The sequence below is a fragment of the Pipistrellus kuhlii genome, unplaced genomic scaffold (assembly GCF_014108245.1).
Source record: "Pipistrellus kuhlii isolate mPipKuh1 unplaced genomic scaffold, mPipKuh1.p scaffold_m20_p_2, whole genome shotgun sequence".
NCBI classification, from domain to species: domain Eukaryota; kingdom Metazoa; phylum Chordata; class Mammalia; order Chiroptera; family Vespertilionidae; genus Pipistrellus; species Pipistrellus kuhlii.
The window spans coordinates 100305582-100322076 of record NW_023425515.1 but is presented as its reverse complement, the minus strand read 5'-3'; the positions used below and the strand labels follow the sequence as shown (position 1 = coordinate 100322076).

Sequence of the window (16495 nt, the reverse complement as noted above, 5' to 3'; positions counted from 1 at the left end):
CAGCCCTGTGAGGGATGGTCTACCTATCTGATTGTCCCTAACCATTCACCTACCTACCTGATCACTCCTAACTGCTGATCTGCCTACGTGATCACCCCTAAGTGCTGTTCTACCTACCTGATTGCCTCTTACCATTTGCTTGGGGGTGGGGCCAGTACTGACTTCCAGTTGATCAGCCTCCAATCGTTACTGGTTATTATGACACAAGGTTTTGGTATATTAAAATAGATGACATATAAAGCCATGGGACTAGATAAGAATTACTCATGAAGAGAGAAGAGAACCAAGGATGTAGCCCAAAAGCACATAGGGAGTGAAGAACGATTCCCAGATTTCTGGTTTGGAAAAATGAGTGTATGATATCACTTACGGAAATATTCCTATCTCAGTGAATGTAGGGATTTAAAAAAAAAAAAAAAAAAAGGCTTAGGGAGGTTGGATATGAGGAGAATGCTATCTAATAAAAGACTGGATTGAACATCACTCAAACAATATGGCCACCCCATGTGGACAAAGATGGCTGCCCCCATGTGGCCACAAGATGGCCACCACAAGACAGCCAACATGGGAGGACAGTTGGAAGGTAACAGGCCTGCAAGGGAGGTCAGTTGAAGGGCACCTAGGCCTGCAGGGGAGGGCAGTTGGGGGGGGACTGGGCCAGTAGAGGAGGACAGTTGGGGGTGACCAGGCCTGCAGGGGAGGGCAGTTGAGGGGGACCAGGCCTGCAGGAGAGGGCAATTGGGAGTGGGGCAGGCCTGCAGGGGAGGGCAACTGGAGGTGACAAGGTCAGCAGGGGAGGGCAGTTAGGGGCAATCGGGCCGGCAGGGGAGCAATTAGGCGTCGATCAGGCTGACAAGTGAGTGGTTAGGGGGTGATCATGCTGGCCGGCAAAAGTGGTTAGGGGCAATCAGGCAGGTGAGCAGTTGGGACCCAGCAGTCCTGGATAGTGAGAGGGATCCCAGATTGGAGAGATTGCAGGCTTGCTTGAGGAACACACACCCACGTGCACGAATTTCGTGTACTGAGCCTCTAGTTTGTATTGAATATGTTAAGTCTTAACTGTATACAGAACATCCAGGTGAAACTGGAGTATACAGTTGTATATGTAGTTCTATTGTAGTTAGATATGGTTTGACTGAGGAACAAATGAGATAACCCAAAAAGACCATGCACAGAAATAGTGATAACAGCAAAAAATAGTGGAACAAAATTTATCCCTGAGAGATACAGGAAGATGAGCCTACACATTAGAACTGTGACATCTCGTTTTTTTCAGAAATCAAATTGCCACAGTCAATTAAAGAAAAACAAACATGGGAGAAAAGGCCTTGAAGACTTGAATACAAAAGGGCTCTGACAACTGCTATCTCTTTGCCTTTGGTTCTTTAACTTCTGTCATTCCATTTCTTAATAGTGATATTTGCCATATTCTATAGTATGAAGATACTGTGAGACAGAATAAGCTTGAATGAAGCAGTTGCAATGAAAAAATTATGACAATTACAAACTACTATTAGACAATTCTCTGTGGGTCTGTTTTTCTATTCATTCTTTTAGAATAGCTACAAATTAATGAAATGAAAGGTAACTCTTGATGAAGAAGACCATAAATAAATCTAAGCTATTATTTTTATTAATACATCTCATAGAGGTAGAGAGAAAGGGAAAGATAAGTATTAATAAGCTATTTCTATATTAAACCAAAACATATTGAGGAAAAACATACTAAGCTTCGCATTGAACCTGAAAAATGAATCTATACATCACCTTCCCAAAATGAGCACTTGTACTCATCTTCTTTTAGAAAGGCAGATGTTAGTTTACAAAATGTTAATACCAAGTATGCCTTCAGTACTCATACAAAGTGAAAAAATTTACACGCACAAAAATAAGATGATTCAGTTAAGACAAGTATAGCTCCTTTATATATATATATATATATATATATATATATATATATATATATATATATATATATATATATATAAAATGACTAACATGCAAAGTGTCCCCTCTGGAGTTTGATCATTCGCTATGACATGTGCTGACCACCAGGAGGCGGCACAGAACTAAGGAAGGCCCCAGCAGGCTGCCAGAAGGCCCTGATAGGCCAGGCTTAGGGACCCTACCAGCACACATATTTCATGCACTGGAACTAAGATGCTAATTGACCAAACAGCAGAACAACTGTCCAAACAACCTTCTGGATGAAGCCGAGAGCTGAACCCCTTGGACAAATTTCGTGCATAGGGCCTCAAGTATTTATATAATTGAGGAAGACTAAATGTCCTTGTATGGTCAACCAATGGAGATTAAAAAAAAAACTGCACTGAAAAATGAAAAGGATTTAAATATTTCATGGCTTAATATCAATTTTGACTTTATGTACTAAGTTTCCAAATATCTCTTGTTCAATTTACTAAGAGGGAGGGGAAGAGAGGAGGAGGGGGAGGGAGAGGTAAGCCCTGCCTCCTAGAGCTGTGGGAAAGAGGGACAAAAATCTTCCCCTCTTTCCGGACGACTGGTTTATAATTTACTCTTGGGTTTTAAGAAAACAAGTTTTGGCAACTGAAACTATATTAAATTATTTTCAACTTCCAGCAACATTCTGTGCACTTCGTGAACGCCATGCCAGAGCCCGGGCTCTCTTACTGAAATAACGGGTTGGGGGCCAGTGGTCAAAGCAAAAGGGATCCCATCTTCAGAATGGCCTACGCTTTCGCTTCAAAGAAGGAACCAAACTGCCTTTCTTAGCAATTGCTCTTACTTGCACAGAATCAGAACTAATGATTTTTCTTCCATGGATAGTTCTGGGTCAAAATGTAGAGCTAAAAACCGAGCAATCATAAATCCTAGAGACTGGGGCAAGTCCCACATGTAAGGCACGGGAAGTGAAGAGTGGCGGCGAGTGCGCCCTGGCCCAGGCTCGGCCCCGGCCCGCCTCTCTCTCCTCGGACGGAGTTCCCCACCTCCGTCCGAGGGAGGCGCTGCTCGGCCCTGGAGCACAGACACGCTACAGGGAGGCCGCGGTGGGGGCACTTACCTGCCCAGCTCCCGCAGGGCGGGGATCATGGACGACAGCTCCAAACCGGGCTCGCCCATGGTGAGAAGGGCGGCGTTCGTCCACGACGCGGAGACAGCCCTCGGCGTCGCCACGGCCTCTGCTGCAAGGGCCGTGGCGGAACCCAAAACTCTTCCCGGAAGCCACAGTGGGTCCCGCGCGCAGGCCCTCCAGTCTCCACTGCGGCCAAGTGGGCGGGACCAGCACGCACGCGTCCCGCCCTTTTTCCGGTGGCTTCCGGCGGACGGGGGGCGCACGCCGACTGAGCGCAGTGTGGGCGGGGCGGAGAGCTGGCAAAGCAGAATCCCAGATAAGGAGGAAAAGGGCTGCGGGGTTCCGGGTCAGACTCTTCGCTTTACTGGTGAAAACAGAGATAGTTCAGCGGGTCAAGGCCTAGACTAGCTCCCAGGTGTTAGGTTCCTCGTGTTCCTCCCACTTTTGGCAGCCTTTCTGCAAAAGGGGGTCCTCCTGTCCTTTCTGTTTCAGCAGTCTTTTTCAACCTGAAGTCACTCAGGTTTCCTTGATTCTCCTCTTAGTATTTAAAAAGTGATTTAATTGTATTTATAGATATTTAATCAAATCATCAGCAGTATTCTGATGACCCCTTAACAAACGTCTAAAATAAATCAATGGATTCTGGCTGTAGACATTTTCTGGTACAACCCAATTTGTTTATATTTGAAAGATAGTCATTGTAAGAGACTGTCAACATGTCAAAAGTATGCATTTAATCAGGCAAAGCCATGTAGTATACTTACATTTGTTCTTTGATACAGTATATATATATCTAAGTTATGGAATGACAGCCACATATCCTTCTGCGTTGGGGATTTTGCATTTGCTGTACCCTTTGCCTTTACTGTACACCCCACTCATTGCTCCATGTAGACTAGCAAACTTACACTCACACTTTTTTCCCTTACACTTGGTTTATTTTTCTTAATAAAACTGAGAAACAAATGTATATTATATACTATTTCATTTGCTGTCTCCTCCAATTAAAATACAGGTTCCTTAAGAGCAGGATCTTGTCTGTTTTATTGACCTAAAACATTGCCTGGCAAATGGTTGGTGTTCAGTACAAATATTTGTTAAACAGGTGAATTATATAGTGGAAAAAACATAGGATTTGAAATTAGAAGCTCTGCATAACATCCCATCTTTTATTTTGATTGTATATATTTTTTTGTTTTATATATATTTTTATTTTGTATAAAAACTAGAGGCCAGGTGCCCGTATTCGTGCACTGGTAAGGTACCTCAACCTGGCCTGTGCCCTTTTGCAATCCAGGACACCCCTGCCTCCCCGGGAGATGTCAGATTGCAGTTTCAGCTCAGTCCCCACAGGCCAGGCTGAGGTGCATGAATCCATGTACCAGGCCTCTAGTACGCATATAAGATCTTTGGTTAATCTCTTTCTGCCCCCTCCCTGCTCCCTCTGAGATTCATCAGTCTGTTCCAAGTTTATACCTGTGCATTGAGCCTTACCCTCTGGTGGTCAATGCATGTTATAGCTAATGGTTGAACAATCGCTTAGGCTTTCATATATACAACTAGAGGCCCAGCGCACAAAATTAGTGTGTGGGTATGGTCCCAAGGCCTGACCTGTGATGAGGGCCATATTTCCCAGCTGCCAGTAGCCAGCCCTGCCACCATCCACTCCCAGTTCCTCATTTGCCATCAGGTGATTAGAGCCTGCCAGCTGGGGGGAGGGACTGAGAAGTGGTCAGTGCACCTCATAGCAACTAGTCAAGTGGTCTTCCTGATTGTTCTGCCATTCCATTGATTTGCATATTACTCTAGGGTAGGGGTGTCGAACTCAATCAGAGAAGGGGCCAAAATCTAAAATCCAGCCTAAATCGAGGGCCGAATGGTTTACTGAACAGTCATAAACTGTCATTGTGATGGAAACGCAGCGGAGTGCAGTGATGACAGCGCGGTGCGGGCCACATTGCAAGGCCTGGCAGGACGGATTTGGCCCGTGGGCCTTGTGTTTGACACATGTGCTCTAAGGCCTGATGCACAAAGATCCTTGCAAGTAAGGGCCTTCCACCTTCGCTCTGGCTGGAGCCACCTTTCTGCTCAGGCCCGGAGCTGCCTTTCCACCTTCCCATGTTACTCAGAGACTCAGAGTGGCTGGGGTGGAGCGGAATGCCTATGTCATCGCCATGGCAATGACACAAGCATCTTGTCCCACCCCCAGCTGCTCAGCACCTGCGTATGAATGTTAATCTGCCATCTTTGTTAGGTTAATTTGCATACCCACTCCTGATTGGCTGATGGGTGTGGCAAGGGTAATGTCAATTAGCATGTGTCTCTTTTATTAGTGTAGACTAGTGGCCTGATACACAAAAATTCATGCAAGAGTAGGCCTTCCTTGCCCTGGCTGCTGGCACTGACTTTCTCTGGCATTCAGGACCCTGGCTTCTTCCCTCCTCCAGCCACCCACAGGCACCCAGGACCCAGGCTGCTACCTTCCAGCCACCCACAGACACTTGGGATCCAGGCTGGCTTCCCTCATGCTACCTGCAGGCTCCCAGGACCCAGACTGGCTTCCCTCCAGCCCTGGCTTCATCAGGAAGGACATCCGGAATGATGTCTGGAAAATGTCCATTCTAACTAACATATTACCCTTTTATTATTATAAATAGATGTGCTCCAATCCGTCCACTTCCAAGGAAAGGAGCAAAGGAAGATTGCTGAAAGTGACAAGGAAAGTAGCAGGGTGAACTTTTTTTTGCGGGCAAGGAAGAGTTTCCTTCTGATGAAGATCTTCAAAGGTCAGCAGCCTACTTCTGCTACCCTCTGTCTCCAGAGATAATTTCTGGCTGGCATCTGGCAGGACAGAACAGTTGCAGGTACAGGACTGGCAGTGCCTTCCTGCCTGAAGCTCCCTGGAGAGTCTCTTCTGGCCAAGGAAAGCTTTGTTTTAACCATTTCTCCTGGAGCCAAGGTGGCTAAGTGGTCTGGGGCAGGAGGGCAGAATGGAGGTGGGGCAGGGCAGGGCAAGGCAGGACATGAAGAAGTATGGAATAGAAGACTGGGGGGTGAGGAGGGAAAGGATGAAATGTGTGTGAGTGTGGGGCAGGAGAGGGGTGATGCAAAAGAAGAGTTGGGGTCAGCATAGAAGGGTTTGGAGGTACTAGGGAAGTAAGAGGGACCTCCAGCAGATGCCAGACAGGGAAAAGGGTCTACGGAATCAGGTGGGGGTCTGTGAGGGATAGTATAGACTAAGTCCCTTACCCAGACACTGCCATCCCAGGTGACTAGTAGGAGGGGTCCATAGTGAGGCACTGAAACCCCTATACTTTGTGTCTGAGGCTCCAGGATGCCCTACCAATACCACCCCTCCTCCCCCCACTCTCTCCCTCCACCAAAGTGCTGCCATTTGCAGAAACATGGATTGTTTTTAAGTTAATGCTTTTTAATTTACTCTGTTTCCCACTTGTCATTTTTTATTGAAAAGGCAGATTCTGCTGGTGTGCATTCCTTTGGGGGGGTTGGGGGGGGGTGGAGCAGCAGGGGTATTCTCCACAGTCAGAGATCCAATGAGGGACAGAGACAAAGGCTCAGCAAGTGAGACATGGGGAAGAGTAAACAGGGTCAAAGAGCAAGGAACAGGGAGAGAGATGCACAGTATGAGACAGGCACAGAGAACCTGGAAGGCTGAGGGAGGGACTCAGCCCTCAGGGCAGAGCCAGTGTGCTGAGAAATCCTCCTTGGGGAAGGCTGATCCCTCCACCTGCAAATAAGGCCCTGGGGGTTGAGCTCGCTCTCCTCTTTGCTCTGGTTCTGTTCAGCATAGAACAGAACTGGCCTCAGGAAAGGGCTGGAAGGATGTGGCAGGCAATAGACTGAGTATGCAGGACCAGGGTTGCCTAGGGCTAAGGATCTGAAACCAGATAGAGAGAGGAGGACCTGGAAGCATTCCCTGTAAGGTCCCCACACACCTCCTGGTTTTGTTGTGTTTTTTGTTTGTTTGTTTGTTTTTGGTTTTGTTTTATTGATTGATGGGAGAGAGAGAGAGAGAGAGAGAGAGAGAGAGAGAGAGAGAGAGAGAGAGAGAGAGAGACCAGCATGGATGTGATATTTCGCTTATTTAAGTACTCATTGGTTCTTTCTTGTAAGTGTTTTGACCAGAGATAGAACTGTACACTTGGTATATAAGGACGATGATTTTACCAACTGAGCTACCAGGCCAGGGTTGCTTTACTGTTTTTATTATTACTTATTTTAATCCTCATCTCACCCCTCACTGAAGGACATTTTTGTTTGTTTGTTTGTTTGTTTGTTTGTTTGATGTGAGAGAGAGGAAGAGAGAAACATCAACCAGATGACTTTCTTACCCTCAACCTAAGTATGTGCCCTGACCAGGAATTGAACCCACAATCTTTTGTTGTACCAGCAAACAGGGCCAGGACTACTATACTGTTTTTAAAGTTAGTTCTTGAACAGCCCATGAGGTAATTGTTATTATTTTTTTAAATAAATCTTTATTGTTCAGAGTATTATAATTGTTTCTCCCACGCCCACAATATCTCCCCTCCACCTGTTCCCCACTCCACCCTCTGCCCTTACCTCTTCTCCCCTACCCCTCGTCCTCCTCCATAGGTATATGATTTTTGTCCAGTCTCTTCCCATACCCCCCACACAGACACCCCTTTCCCCCTGAGAATTATCAATCCCCTCCCATTCTATGCACGTGATTCTATTATATTTACCAGCTTATTCTGTTCCTCAGATTTTTAATTCACTTGACTTTTTAGATTCACTCGTTGGTAGATATATATTTGTTGTTCATAATTTCTACCTTTACTTTTTTCTTTTCCCCCCCTCTTTTAAAAGAACACCTTTAAGCATTTAATATAATACTGGTTTGGTGGTGATGTACTCCTTTAGCTTTTTCTGATCTGTGAAGCTCTTTATCTGCCCTTCAATTCTGAATGATAACTTTGCTGGGTAGAGTAATCTTGGTTGTAGGTTCTTGGCATTCATCACTTTGAATATTTCTTGCCACTCCCATCTGACCTGTATAGTTTCTTTTTTTATTTTTATTTTAATACATCTTTATTGTTCATATTATTACAAATGTTCCTCATTTTTTCCCCCTCCATTGCTCCCCTCCACCAGGTTCCCACCCTACCCTCTCCCCTTTCCCCACCCCACATTGTCCTCATCCATAGGTGCACAGTTTTTGTTCAGACTCTTCCCGCACCCCCACTCCCCTTTTCCCCAAGAATAGTCAGTCCACTCCCCTTCCATACCTCTGATTCTATTATATTCAACAGTTAATATTGGTCATCAGGTTTTTTAATTCCCTTGGCTTTTAGGTTCACTTGTTGATAGTTGCATATTTGTTGATCATAATTTTTATCTATATTTCTTCCTCTTCCTAAAGAACCCTTTTCACCAATTCATATAATTCTGGTTTGGCGGTGATGAACTCCTTTAGCTTTTTTTATTTTATTTGTAAAGCTCTTTATCTGGCCTTCGATTCTGAATGATAGCTTTGCTGGGTAGAGTATTTTTGGCTGTAGGTTCTTGCTATTCATTACCTTGAATATTTCTTGCCATTCCTGTCTGGCAGGTATGGTTTCTGTTGAAAAATTAGCTGACAATCGTATGGGTGCTCCTTTATAGGTAAGTAACTGTTTTTCTCTTGCTGCTTGTAAGATTCTCTCTTTGTCTTTTGCTCTTGGCATTTTAATTATGAAGTGTCTTGGTGTGGTCCTCTTTGGATTCCTTTTGTTTGGGGTTCTGTGTGCTTCCTGGACTTGTAAGTCTATTTCTTTCACCAGGTGGGGGATGTTTTCGCTCATTATTTCTTCAAATAGGTTTTCAGTGTCTTGCTCTCTCTCTTCTTCTGGCACCCCCATAATTCTGATGTTGGTACGCTTGAAGTTGTCCCAGAGGCTCCTTACACTATCTTCAACTTTCTGGATTCTCTTCTCTTCTTGCTTCTCTGGAACAATGTCCTTTGCCTCTTTGTATTCCAAATCTTTGACTTGATTCTTGCATTCTTCTAGTCTGTTGTTGGGTCTCTGTATAATATTTTTTATTTAGTCAGTGTATGTTTAATTTCTAGTTGGTTTAATTTCTTTTTCATATCCTCGAGGATCTCATTAAATTTATTAGCCTTTTCTAGGAAATTCTTTAAAAACCTTATAACCGTGGTTTTGAACTCTATATCTAGTCTTTTGTTCTCCTCCATTTCTTTTGTTTGAGATCTTCTTCCTTTTCTCGGCATTTTCACTGCTTATGCAAAAGCAGCTGTGTGGAGCCTGGGCGGGTTTGTAGAATGTGCGGGGCAGGGCCTCAGGGTAGGGCAGAGTCTCAGGACACCACTAGGTTGGGCGTGGCAAACAGCAATGGCTGCCGTGAGCTGTCTCTGCCTTTCCACTTTCCAAGTTCCCATGTCCCTGTGCTCCAGCGCAGTAAACAATGATTTCTGTGCACACCTCTGAAAAAAAAGTCACCCTCACTTTTGGACCAGATAGCAGACAGACCAGCTTCTCCACGTAGGCGCCTAGGTCCCCCGTGTGACCCCAGAATCTGGATTTCAAAGTGATTGGGAGCTTGTTTTCCTTCTGGTTGAAAAAAAGCCGTGTGCCTAGTCGCCCACCACCAGCCCGATTCCTGTGCCTAGGCTTTTCAGCTTTTCAGTGCTTGTGCTCCTTTCTCTTTCAGCCAGCTTTCCCATGGTTTTGGGTGATAGACGTTTTGTCTTTTAGTTGTAGTTTTGAAAATGTTGTGCAAGGCGGCAGATTAGTTGCTCACCTAACCTACCATCTTGATTTTTCAGAGGTAATTGTTATTTTTAATCCCCTTTACAAATGAGACAACCTATAGAGGTTCTTTTGGTAGCTTGGAGAAAGGAAACAGGTGTTAGACCACTGGGGTCTCGTAGGAGCCAAGATTCATTATAAGAGAACATTTATTTAGAAACTCAGAGGTGGAAGAAGTGACTGGTAGAAGAAATGGGTTTCAGAAATAAATTGCAGAGGTGAAAGAAGGGCCACCTTTTGTTTTTGAGTGAAGCTTGAAGCCTGAATCCAAAATTCTGTGCTGCGGCTCTGGAGAGCTGCCTAGGGTGAGTTTCCTAACCTCTCTGAGACCTAGTTTTGCCTGTAGAGGAATGCTGGTGTCTGAGGTTCAAAATGGCTCAGGGGGCCGAGGAGATAGATCACGGTTTAGGACACCTCCGTTTGGCAGTTACATCCAAAATCCCAGGTATTTTTGGCCTTGTCCCCTGCTCCTGGCTCATGTTTATGTAGGACTTGAGCAGATTGGAGAGTTGGTCACTAGCTCTTCTTTCTTATTTTTTTAAATTACTTTATTGATTAAGGTATCACATATTTGTCCCCATTCCCCCCGTTGCCATCCCAAATCCCTCCCCTCACATTCCCCCACACCCCTGTTGTCCGTGACCACTGGTTAGGCTCATATGCATGCACACAAGTCCTTTGGTTGATCTCTCTCCCTTATCCCCACACTTTCCTACTTTCCCTCTGAGGTCTGACACTCTGATTGATGCTGTTCTTGAGTAGGCCCTGAGCATTCTTGGTGCTAGGCTGGGTTTGGATATCAAAAACCCCAGTTTCCCACACCATTGGTACAAGATATTTCAAACAAGTCTTGTTGCAGTGAGAGGGCAGATGCTGTCGTCCAAGTCTCTGTTACCTGGGTCCTGATTTGAGCTGGGCATGGGAAGCTAAGCAGCCATGGGTTCAAGAGACCTCCCTCAGCAGGGGTGAAGGTTCAGGATCCTGCAAAGTTGGGGGAGTGAAGGTCTGTGCCCCACTTCTGTTGACACCCTAGTTCTCTCCTGATGGCCCCTCTGTGACTGTGCCTGTCTTAGGTTGTTCCTTCCCTGAAGAATCTTACCCATCTCTGGCTAACCAGCCATCCTCTGGGGCCAAGCAGGATGATTTGAGGTTCTGTTATGTCTCCTTCGTAGCCTATGCCCCCGTGGCCTGCATTCCCAGTACCTGCCTTGGGATTCCCTTGCCTGCTGGCAGGGCCCCAGCACTGATCACATATCTTGTGAAACCCAGGTTTCTTCTCCAGGGAGTAGCTTTTCTTTCTTTAGCAGCTGAAAACGAGTTCATCCTCCCCCTCTTCCCAACCCTGCCACCCCTCCTCTCTTCATTGGTGCCTGGTACTCGCAAACCTTCCCAGCGGCCAGCGTAGACACACAACAAAGGACACAGAAATATATCCCCAAGCCAGCACATGGTAGCTGTGTAGACACTTAGGCAAACACAGACAAAGGACACAGAGTGCTGTGGATGGGATAGAGCTTCCCAGCCATTGAGAGGGCTCATTCTGCAGAGCAGTGGCTCCGTGGGCACGTTCACCCTGGGAGCAGCTCCCAGGCCTGAAGTTGGCGAACTGAAAGTTCAGGATAATTAGAGCTAATTACATGTGTGCAAACAGCCACAGTGGAGGCTATAGCTGGCCACCCCTCCCCTGGCCTTCCCCCTGAGATCCCGCTCCAGGAAAGAGGCTTTGCTGGAACACCTGGGGCTGAACGCCTCAGAGAAGGCTGTGTAAGCAGAGTCCCAAGTGAGCCTTTCACCTCCAGAGCACTCCCCGCAATTACACACTACAGCATGTGTTGCAGCCCTGGATGCCCTGGGATGGCAGGTCATGACCGGTTAGGAATTGTACCAGAACTTTGTGCGAGCTCTCCTTGGCTTTGTGCTGAGCGGGGCCCTGGCAGCATGGGCCCCAACATTTGGGTCCTTAGGTTTCTATTATCTTGGCCTCCTGAGCATTCTTGTCTCTGCGAAGATTCGAGGTGGCTCTCCTTGTATCCTGCCACGGGGAGTGAGTCTGGAGCTGAGGCTGTGGAATGAGGAAGGGAGAGTCTGGTGCTTGGCTTTTGGTGATCAGTTTGTCTGCTTGGATGTGCCACAGGACCCCAAAAGAGTGACTTACCTGAGCTTCCATTTGCACATCCATAAAGTGCATGCCTCCTCTGAGATGCGGAGTCCAAGGGGAAGGAGAAAGGTGCGAATTCCTTATGTGTGAATGAGGTTTTACACTTTGAACTGCTAGCCTGAATCAGTGATCTAATTTTGTAGTTTCAGGAGCCTTTGGCGGGTTGGGTTGGAGTAGTGGCGGGATAGGGTTTTATATTTCTACCAGAGGCCTGGGGCTCCGCTGGGGTCCGGCCAGCCTGCCCAGATGGGGGTCCCCGCTGGAGGGCATGCCAGTCAGGGGCCTCAGGCAGTTTGCCAACTAGCCCTGCCCCTGATTGGGATGCTGGGGCCTGTTGGGGGAGTAGGGCCGGCAGGGGCCACAGTTGTTCTGGTTGTTCTGGTCATTACACCATAATGGTTGCTGGGCTTTTATTATCCTATATAATAAAGAGGTAATATGCAAATAGATCCTTAAGCCATAATGCCATCACAAGATGGCTACCCTGCCAAGCCCCTCCTCTTGTCCCACCCCTGATCAGCCTCTCCCACCCCAATTGAGGGTGGGGTGACTAGACAATCCCTCTACCACCCAATGGTCTTTCAGCCAGGCTGTCCATGTCCCCACACTTTTCCGGGGATGGGGGTACCCCTGGCAAGCTGCAGGTACTGCATTGGTCAGAGGCAAAGTTCCTGGCTGTCCCTGGACCAAAGAGTCCAGAAAACATCAACAGTGACCAAAGATCAATATGGAGTGGAAAGGTCTCTGCAGGCGCTTATGACTCAAAGTGCCAGGAGGAGGCAGAGCACCGTGAACCTGCAATCCTGGCATCTGGACACAAAGCCTTGGTGCACACCACTCTGGTGGTGCCTGTGGGTGCAGAAGGGAGTGCAGGGAGCTGGGTTACAGAGCTGGGAGGAGTCTGGAGTTTTCAGGAGTAGTCTACCTGCTGAGGTTGCTGTGAACCACACGCTCAGGCTTGGTCAAAGCCCCTGGTCAGCTCTGCCTCTTGTCTTCAAGGTGCAGCTAATCTTGAGCAGGCTGGCATTGCATTCAGAGAAACTGCTGTCACTGGGCTCAGTTACATAAGAGAAATCAAAGAGCCTAGAGTAAATATCCTCCCAGACCCTTCCTATGTCCCTGGGTGAGGGGGGCTGGGGATGGGGGTAATGGAAAAGAGCGCTGCTTTGCATTTTATAATAAAAAGACGCCTGCTATGGCCCAGAGAGGCCGGGCCTGGAGCAGCCAGGCCCAGACCAGCCGGGTCAGGTGCGGCCAGGCCCAGAGCAGCAGCAGCCACGCCTGGAGCAGCCAGGTTGGGATCGGCAGTGGCCAGACCCGGAGCAGCTGGTTGTGGAACGGATCAAAGCAACAGAGGCCAGGCCCAGAGCAGCCAGGCCCGAAACAGCTCACTCCTCGCCTGCCCTCGCCCCAAGGCTGCCTCTCAGACATGGCTGGAAACTTTTGGAGGAACTTGAGGGTCTGGTGAATCAAATGAGGAAGGCTTAGATCTGGATGTGTTGAGTTAGTATAGCGCTGGGGTGTTGATCTGTGAGTGCCTTGTGTGGGGCCTGGATGAGGTTGGTTGATCTATTTCGAAATGTCTTTTATGTGAAGTGTATCCTTGGGCATATGGAGGTATTATTGATTTGAGAAAATGCTAAGTAACTGATTTAGTATCCGAAAAATTTAAAGTTCTGAAAGTTTAAGGTCTCTTGCCAAAAAGAGGTTTTAAAGCTAACACCTTAATTTTAATGGAGAAAGGGAATGACAAGCCCTTCCCACCCAGAACAGGTAATCCAACCAGCAGCTATATTTAAACAACGTGTCCATTTACACTTGAATGGCTACACCTTTTGATAGCCTAAGGGCAAGTTTACATGTAAACAATTTTGCTCTCAATTCCCAGAGCAGAAAAAAAACAAGGTTTAAAATTATTAGATTTTAAAATTTATTCTTAGAAGTGTAAAAGTTTATTAATTAAAAAAAACAGCAACAAGAACAAAAAAGAGATTGAAAAACCTGATGAACAATAATAGCAGTTCATTGTAGAAGAGGGAGGAAGATACTGAACATAAACTGTGCACCTATGCATGAGGACAATGGGGTGTGGGGAGGGGACAGAGGCTGGGGTGGGAAACTGGTGGAAGCGGGAAGAAATGAGGAACCTTTGTAATAATATGAACAATAAAGATTGATTTAAAAAAAAAGAAGAAAAAAAAAAGAAAAGACGCCTGTTATGTAGAGAGGAGGGCTGATTTGTTTCCAGCAACACCTGGCATGCTCCCTGCCCCAGCCCTGAAGCCTGACAGCAACTAGCAAAGGTGTGTCCACATAGCCATGTTGGCCTGGCTACTGGAACATTGGGAGCAAGTTTGAGCTGCATTGGTTTAAAAAAAAAAAAAGGAAAAAAAACCAAGATGACGGCATAGTTAAACAACTAATCTGCCACCTCGCACAACATTTTCAAAACTACAACTAAAAGACAAAACGTCTATCACCCAAAACCATGGGAAAGCTGGCTGAAAGAGAAAGGAGCACAAGCACTGAAAAGCTGAAAAGCCTAGGCATAGGAATCGGGCTGGTGGTGGGCGACTAGGCACACGGCTTTTTTTCAACCAGAAGGGAAACAAGCTCCCAATCACTTTGAAATCCAGATTCTGGGGTCACACGGGGGACCTAGGCGCCTACGTGGAGAAGCTGGTCTGTCTGCTATCTGGTCCAAAAGTGAGGGTGACTTTTTTTTCAGAGGTGTGCACAGAAATCATTGTTTACTGCGCTGGAGCACAGGGACATGGGAACTTGGAAAGTGGAAAGGCAGAGACAGCTCACGGCAGCTATTGCTGTTTGCCACGCCCAACCTAGTGGTGTCCTGAGACTCTGCCCTACCCTGAGGCCCTGCCCCGCACATTCTACAAACCCGCCCAGGCTCCACACAGCTGCTTTTGCATAAGCAGTGAAAATGCCGAGAAAAGGAAGAAGATCTCAAACAAAAGAAATGGAGGAGAACAAAAGACTAGATATAGAGTTCAAAACCACGGTTATAAGGTTTTTAAAGAATTTCCTAGAAAAGGCTAATAAATTTAATGAGATCCTCGAGGATATGAAAAAGAAATTAAACCAACTAGAAATTAAACATACACTGACTAAATAAAAAATATTATACAGAGACCCAACAACAGACTAGAAGAATGCAAGAATCAAGTCAAAGATTTGGAATACAAAGAGGCAAAGGACATTGTTCCAGAGAAGCAAGAAGAGAAGAGAATCCAGAAAGTTGAAGATAGTGTAAGGAGCCTCTGGGACAACTTCAAGCGTACCAACATCAGAATTATGGGGGTGCCAGAAGAAGAGAGAGAGCAAGACACTGAAAACCTATTTGAAGAAATAATGAGCGAAAACATCCCCCACCTGGTGAAAGAAATAGACTTACAAGTCCAGGAAGCACACAGAACCCCAAACAAAAGGAATCCAAAGAGGACCACACCAAGACACTTCATAATTAAAATGCCAAGAGCAAAAGACAAAGAGAGAATCTTACAAGCAGCAAGAGAAAAACAGTTACTTACCTATAAGGGAGCACCCATATGATTATCAGCTGATTTCTCAACAGAAACTATACAGGCCAGATGGGAGTGGCAAGAAATATTCAAAGTGATGAATGCCAAGAACCTACAACCAAGATTACTTTACCCAGCAAAGTTATCATTCAGAATTGAAGGGCAGATAAAGAGCTTCACAGATCAGAAAAAGCTAAAGGAGTACATCACCACCAAACCAGTATTATATTAAATGCTTAAAGGTGTTCTTTTAAAAGAGGGGGGAAAAAGAAAAAAGTAAAGGTAGAAATTATGAACAACAAATATGTATCTACCAACGAGTGAATCTAAAAGTCAAGTGAATTAAAAATCTGAGGAACAGAATAAGCTGGTAAATATAGTAGAATCACGTGCATAGAATGGGAGGGGATTGATAATTCTCAGGGGGAAAGGGGTATCTGTGTGGGGGGTATGGGAAGAGTCTGGACAAAAATCATATACCTATGGAGGAGGACAGCGGGGTGGGTGAGTGAGGGAGAGGTAAGGGCAGAGGGGTAGGGACCTGGTGGAGGGGGGAAAAGGAGAAACAATTGTAATAATGTGAATAATAAAGATTTATTTAAAAAAAAGGAAAAATAAATAAATAAATAATAAAAAAGAAAGGTAAACATTGATAAACACCTCTTTGTACTCAAATGGCACTATGAAATGCAGATTACAGCATCTGATTTTGTCTTTTGTGTTGATTTTGAATCAGAGTACAGATAGGCTCATGGGAAAGGCAGGAAAAAAAAAAAGGGAAAGGAAGAGGATTCTGCCATCCACAGCACTGAACGTTGTTTTTGTTGTTATTTTTCCTTCTGTTCTTCAAGTCAGTATATGACATTTAAATCACTTTATGCATTCAGTAATGAGCTAATGCCTCCTCTATTAAGAGCAAACAGTAGTGCCTTTCATATTAGTGACATACATT

At 45.8% G+C, this 16495-nt stretch overlaps 1 protein-coding gene and 1 long non-coding RNA gene across 10 annotated transcripts in view; one reads left to right on the top strand and one right to left on the bottom strand.

Annotated features, from left to right (window-relative positions):
• Positions 1 to 3236, bottom strand: part of ATR (ATR serine/threonine kinase) — a 192446-nt gene extending 189210 nt beyond the window's left edge. For 8 of the 9 annotated variants that reach the window (XM_036447780.2, XM_036447781.2, XM_045584129.1 and 5 more), the window contains exon 1: positions 3044 to 3236. In XM_036447780.2, the coding sequence (XP_036303673.1) occupies positions 3044 to 3102 (59 nt within the window). In that variant the 5' untranslated portion in view covers positions 3103 to 3236. The remainder of the gene's footprint in view (positions 1 to 3043) is intronic. The other variant, XM_045584128.1, reaches the window with a different exon arrangement.
• A 3514-nt stretch (positions 3237 to 6750) lies between these two features.
• LOC118724159 overlaps positions 6751 to 16495 on the top strand; it is a 23972-nt gene continuing 14227 nt past the window's right edge. The window contains exons 1-2 of the long non-coding RNA XR_004989506.1: positions 6751 to 6763; positions 15927 to 15932. This is a non-coding gene — a long non-coding RNA (uncharacterized LOC118724159). The remainder of the gene's footprint in view (positions 6764 to 15926; positions 15933 to 16495) is intronic.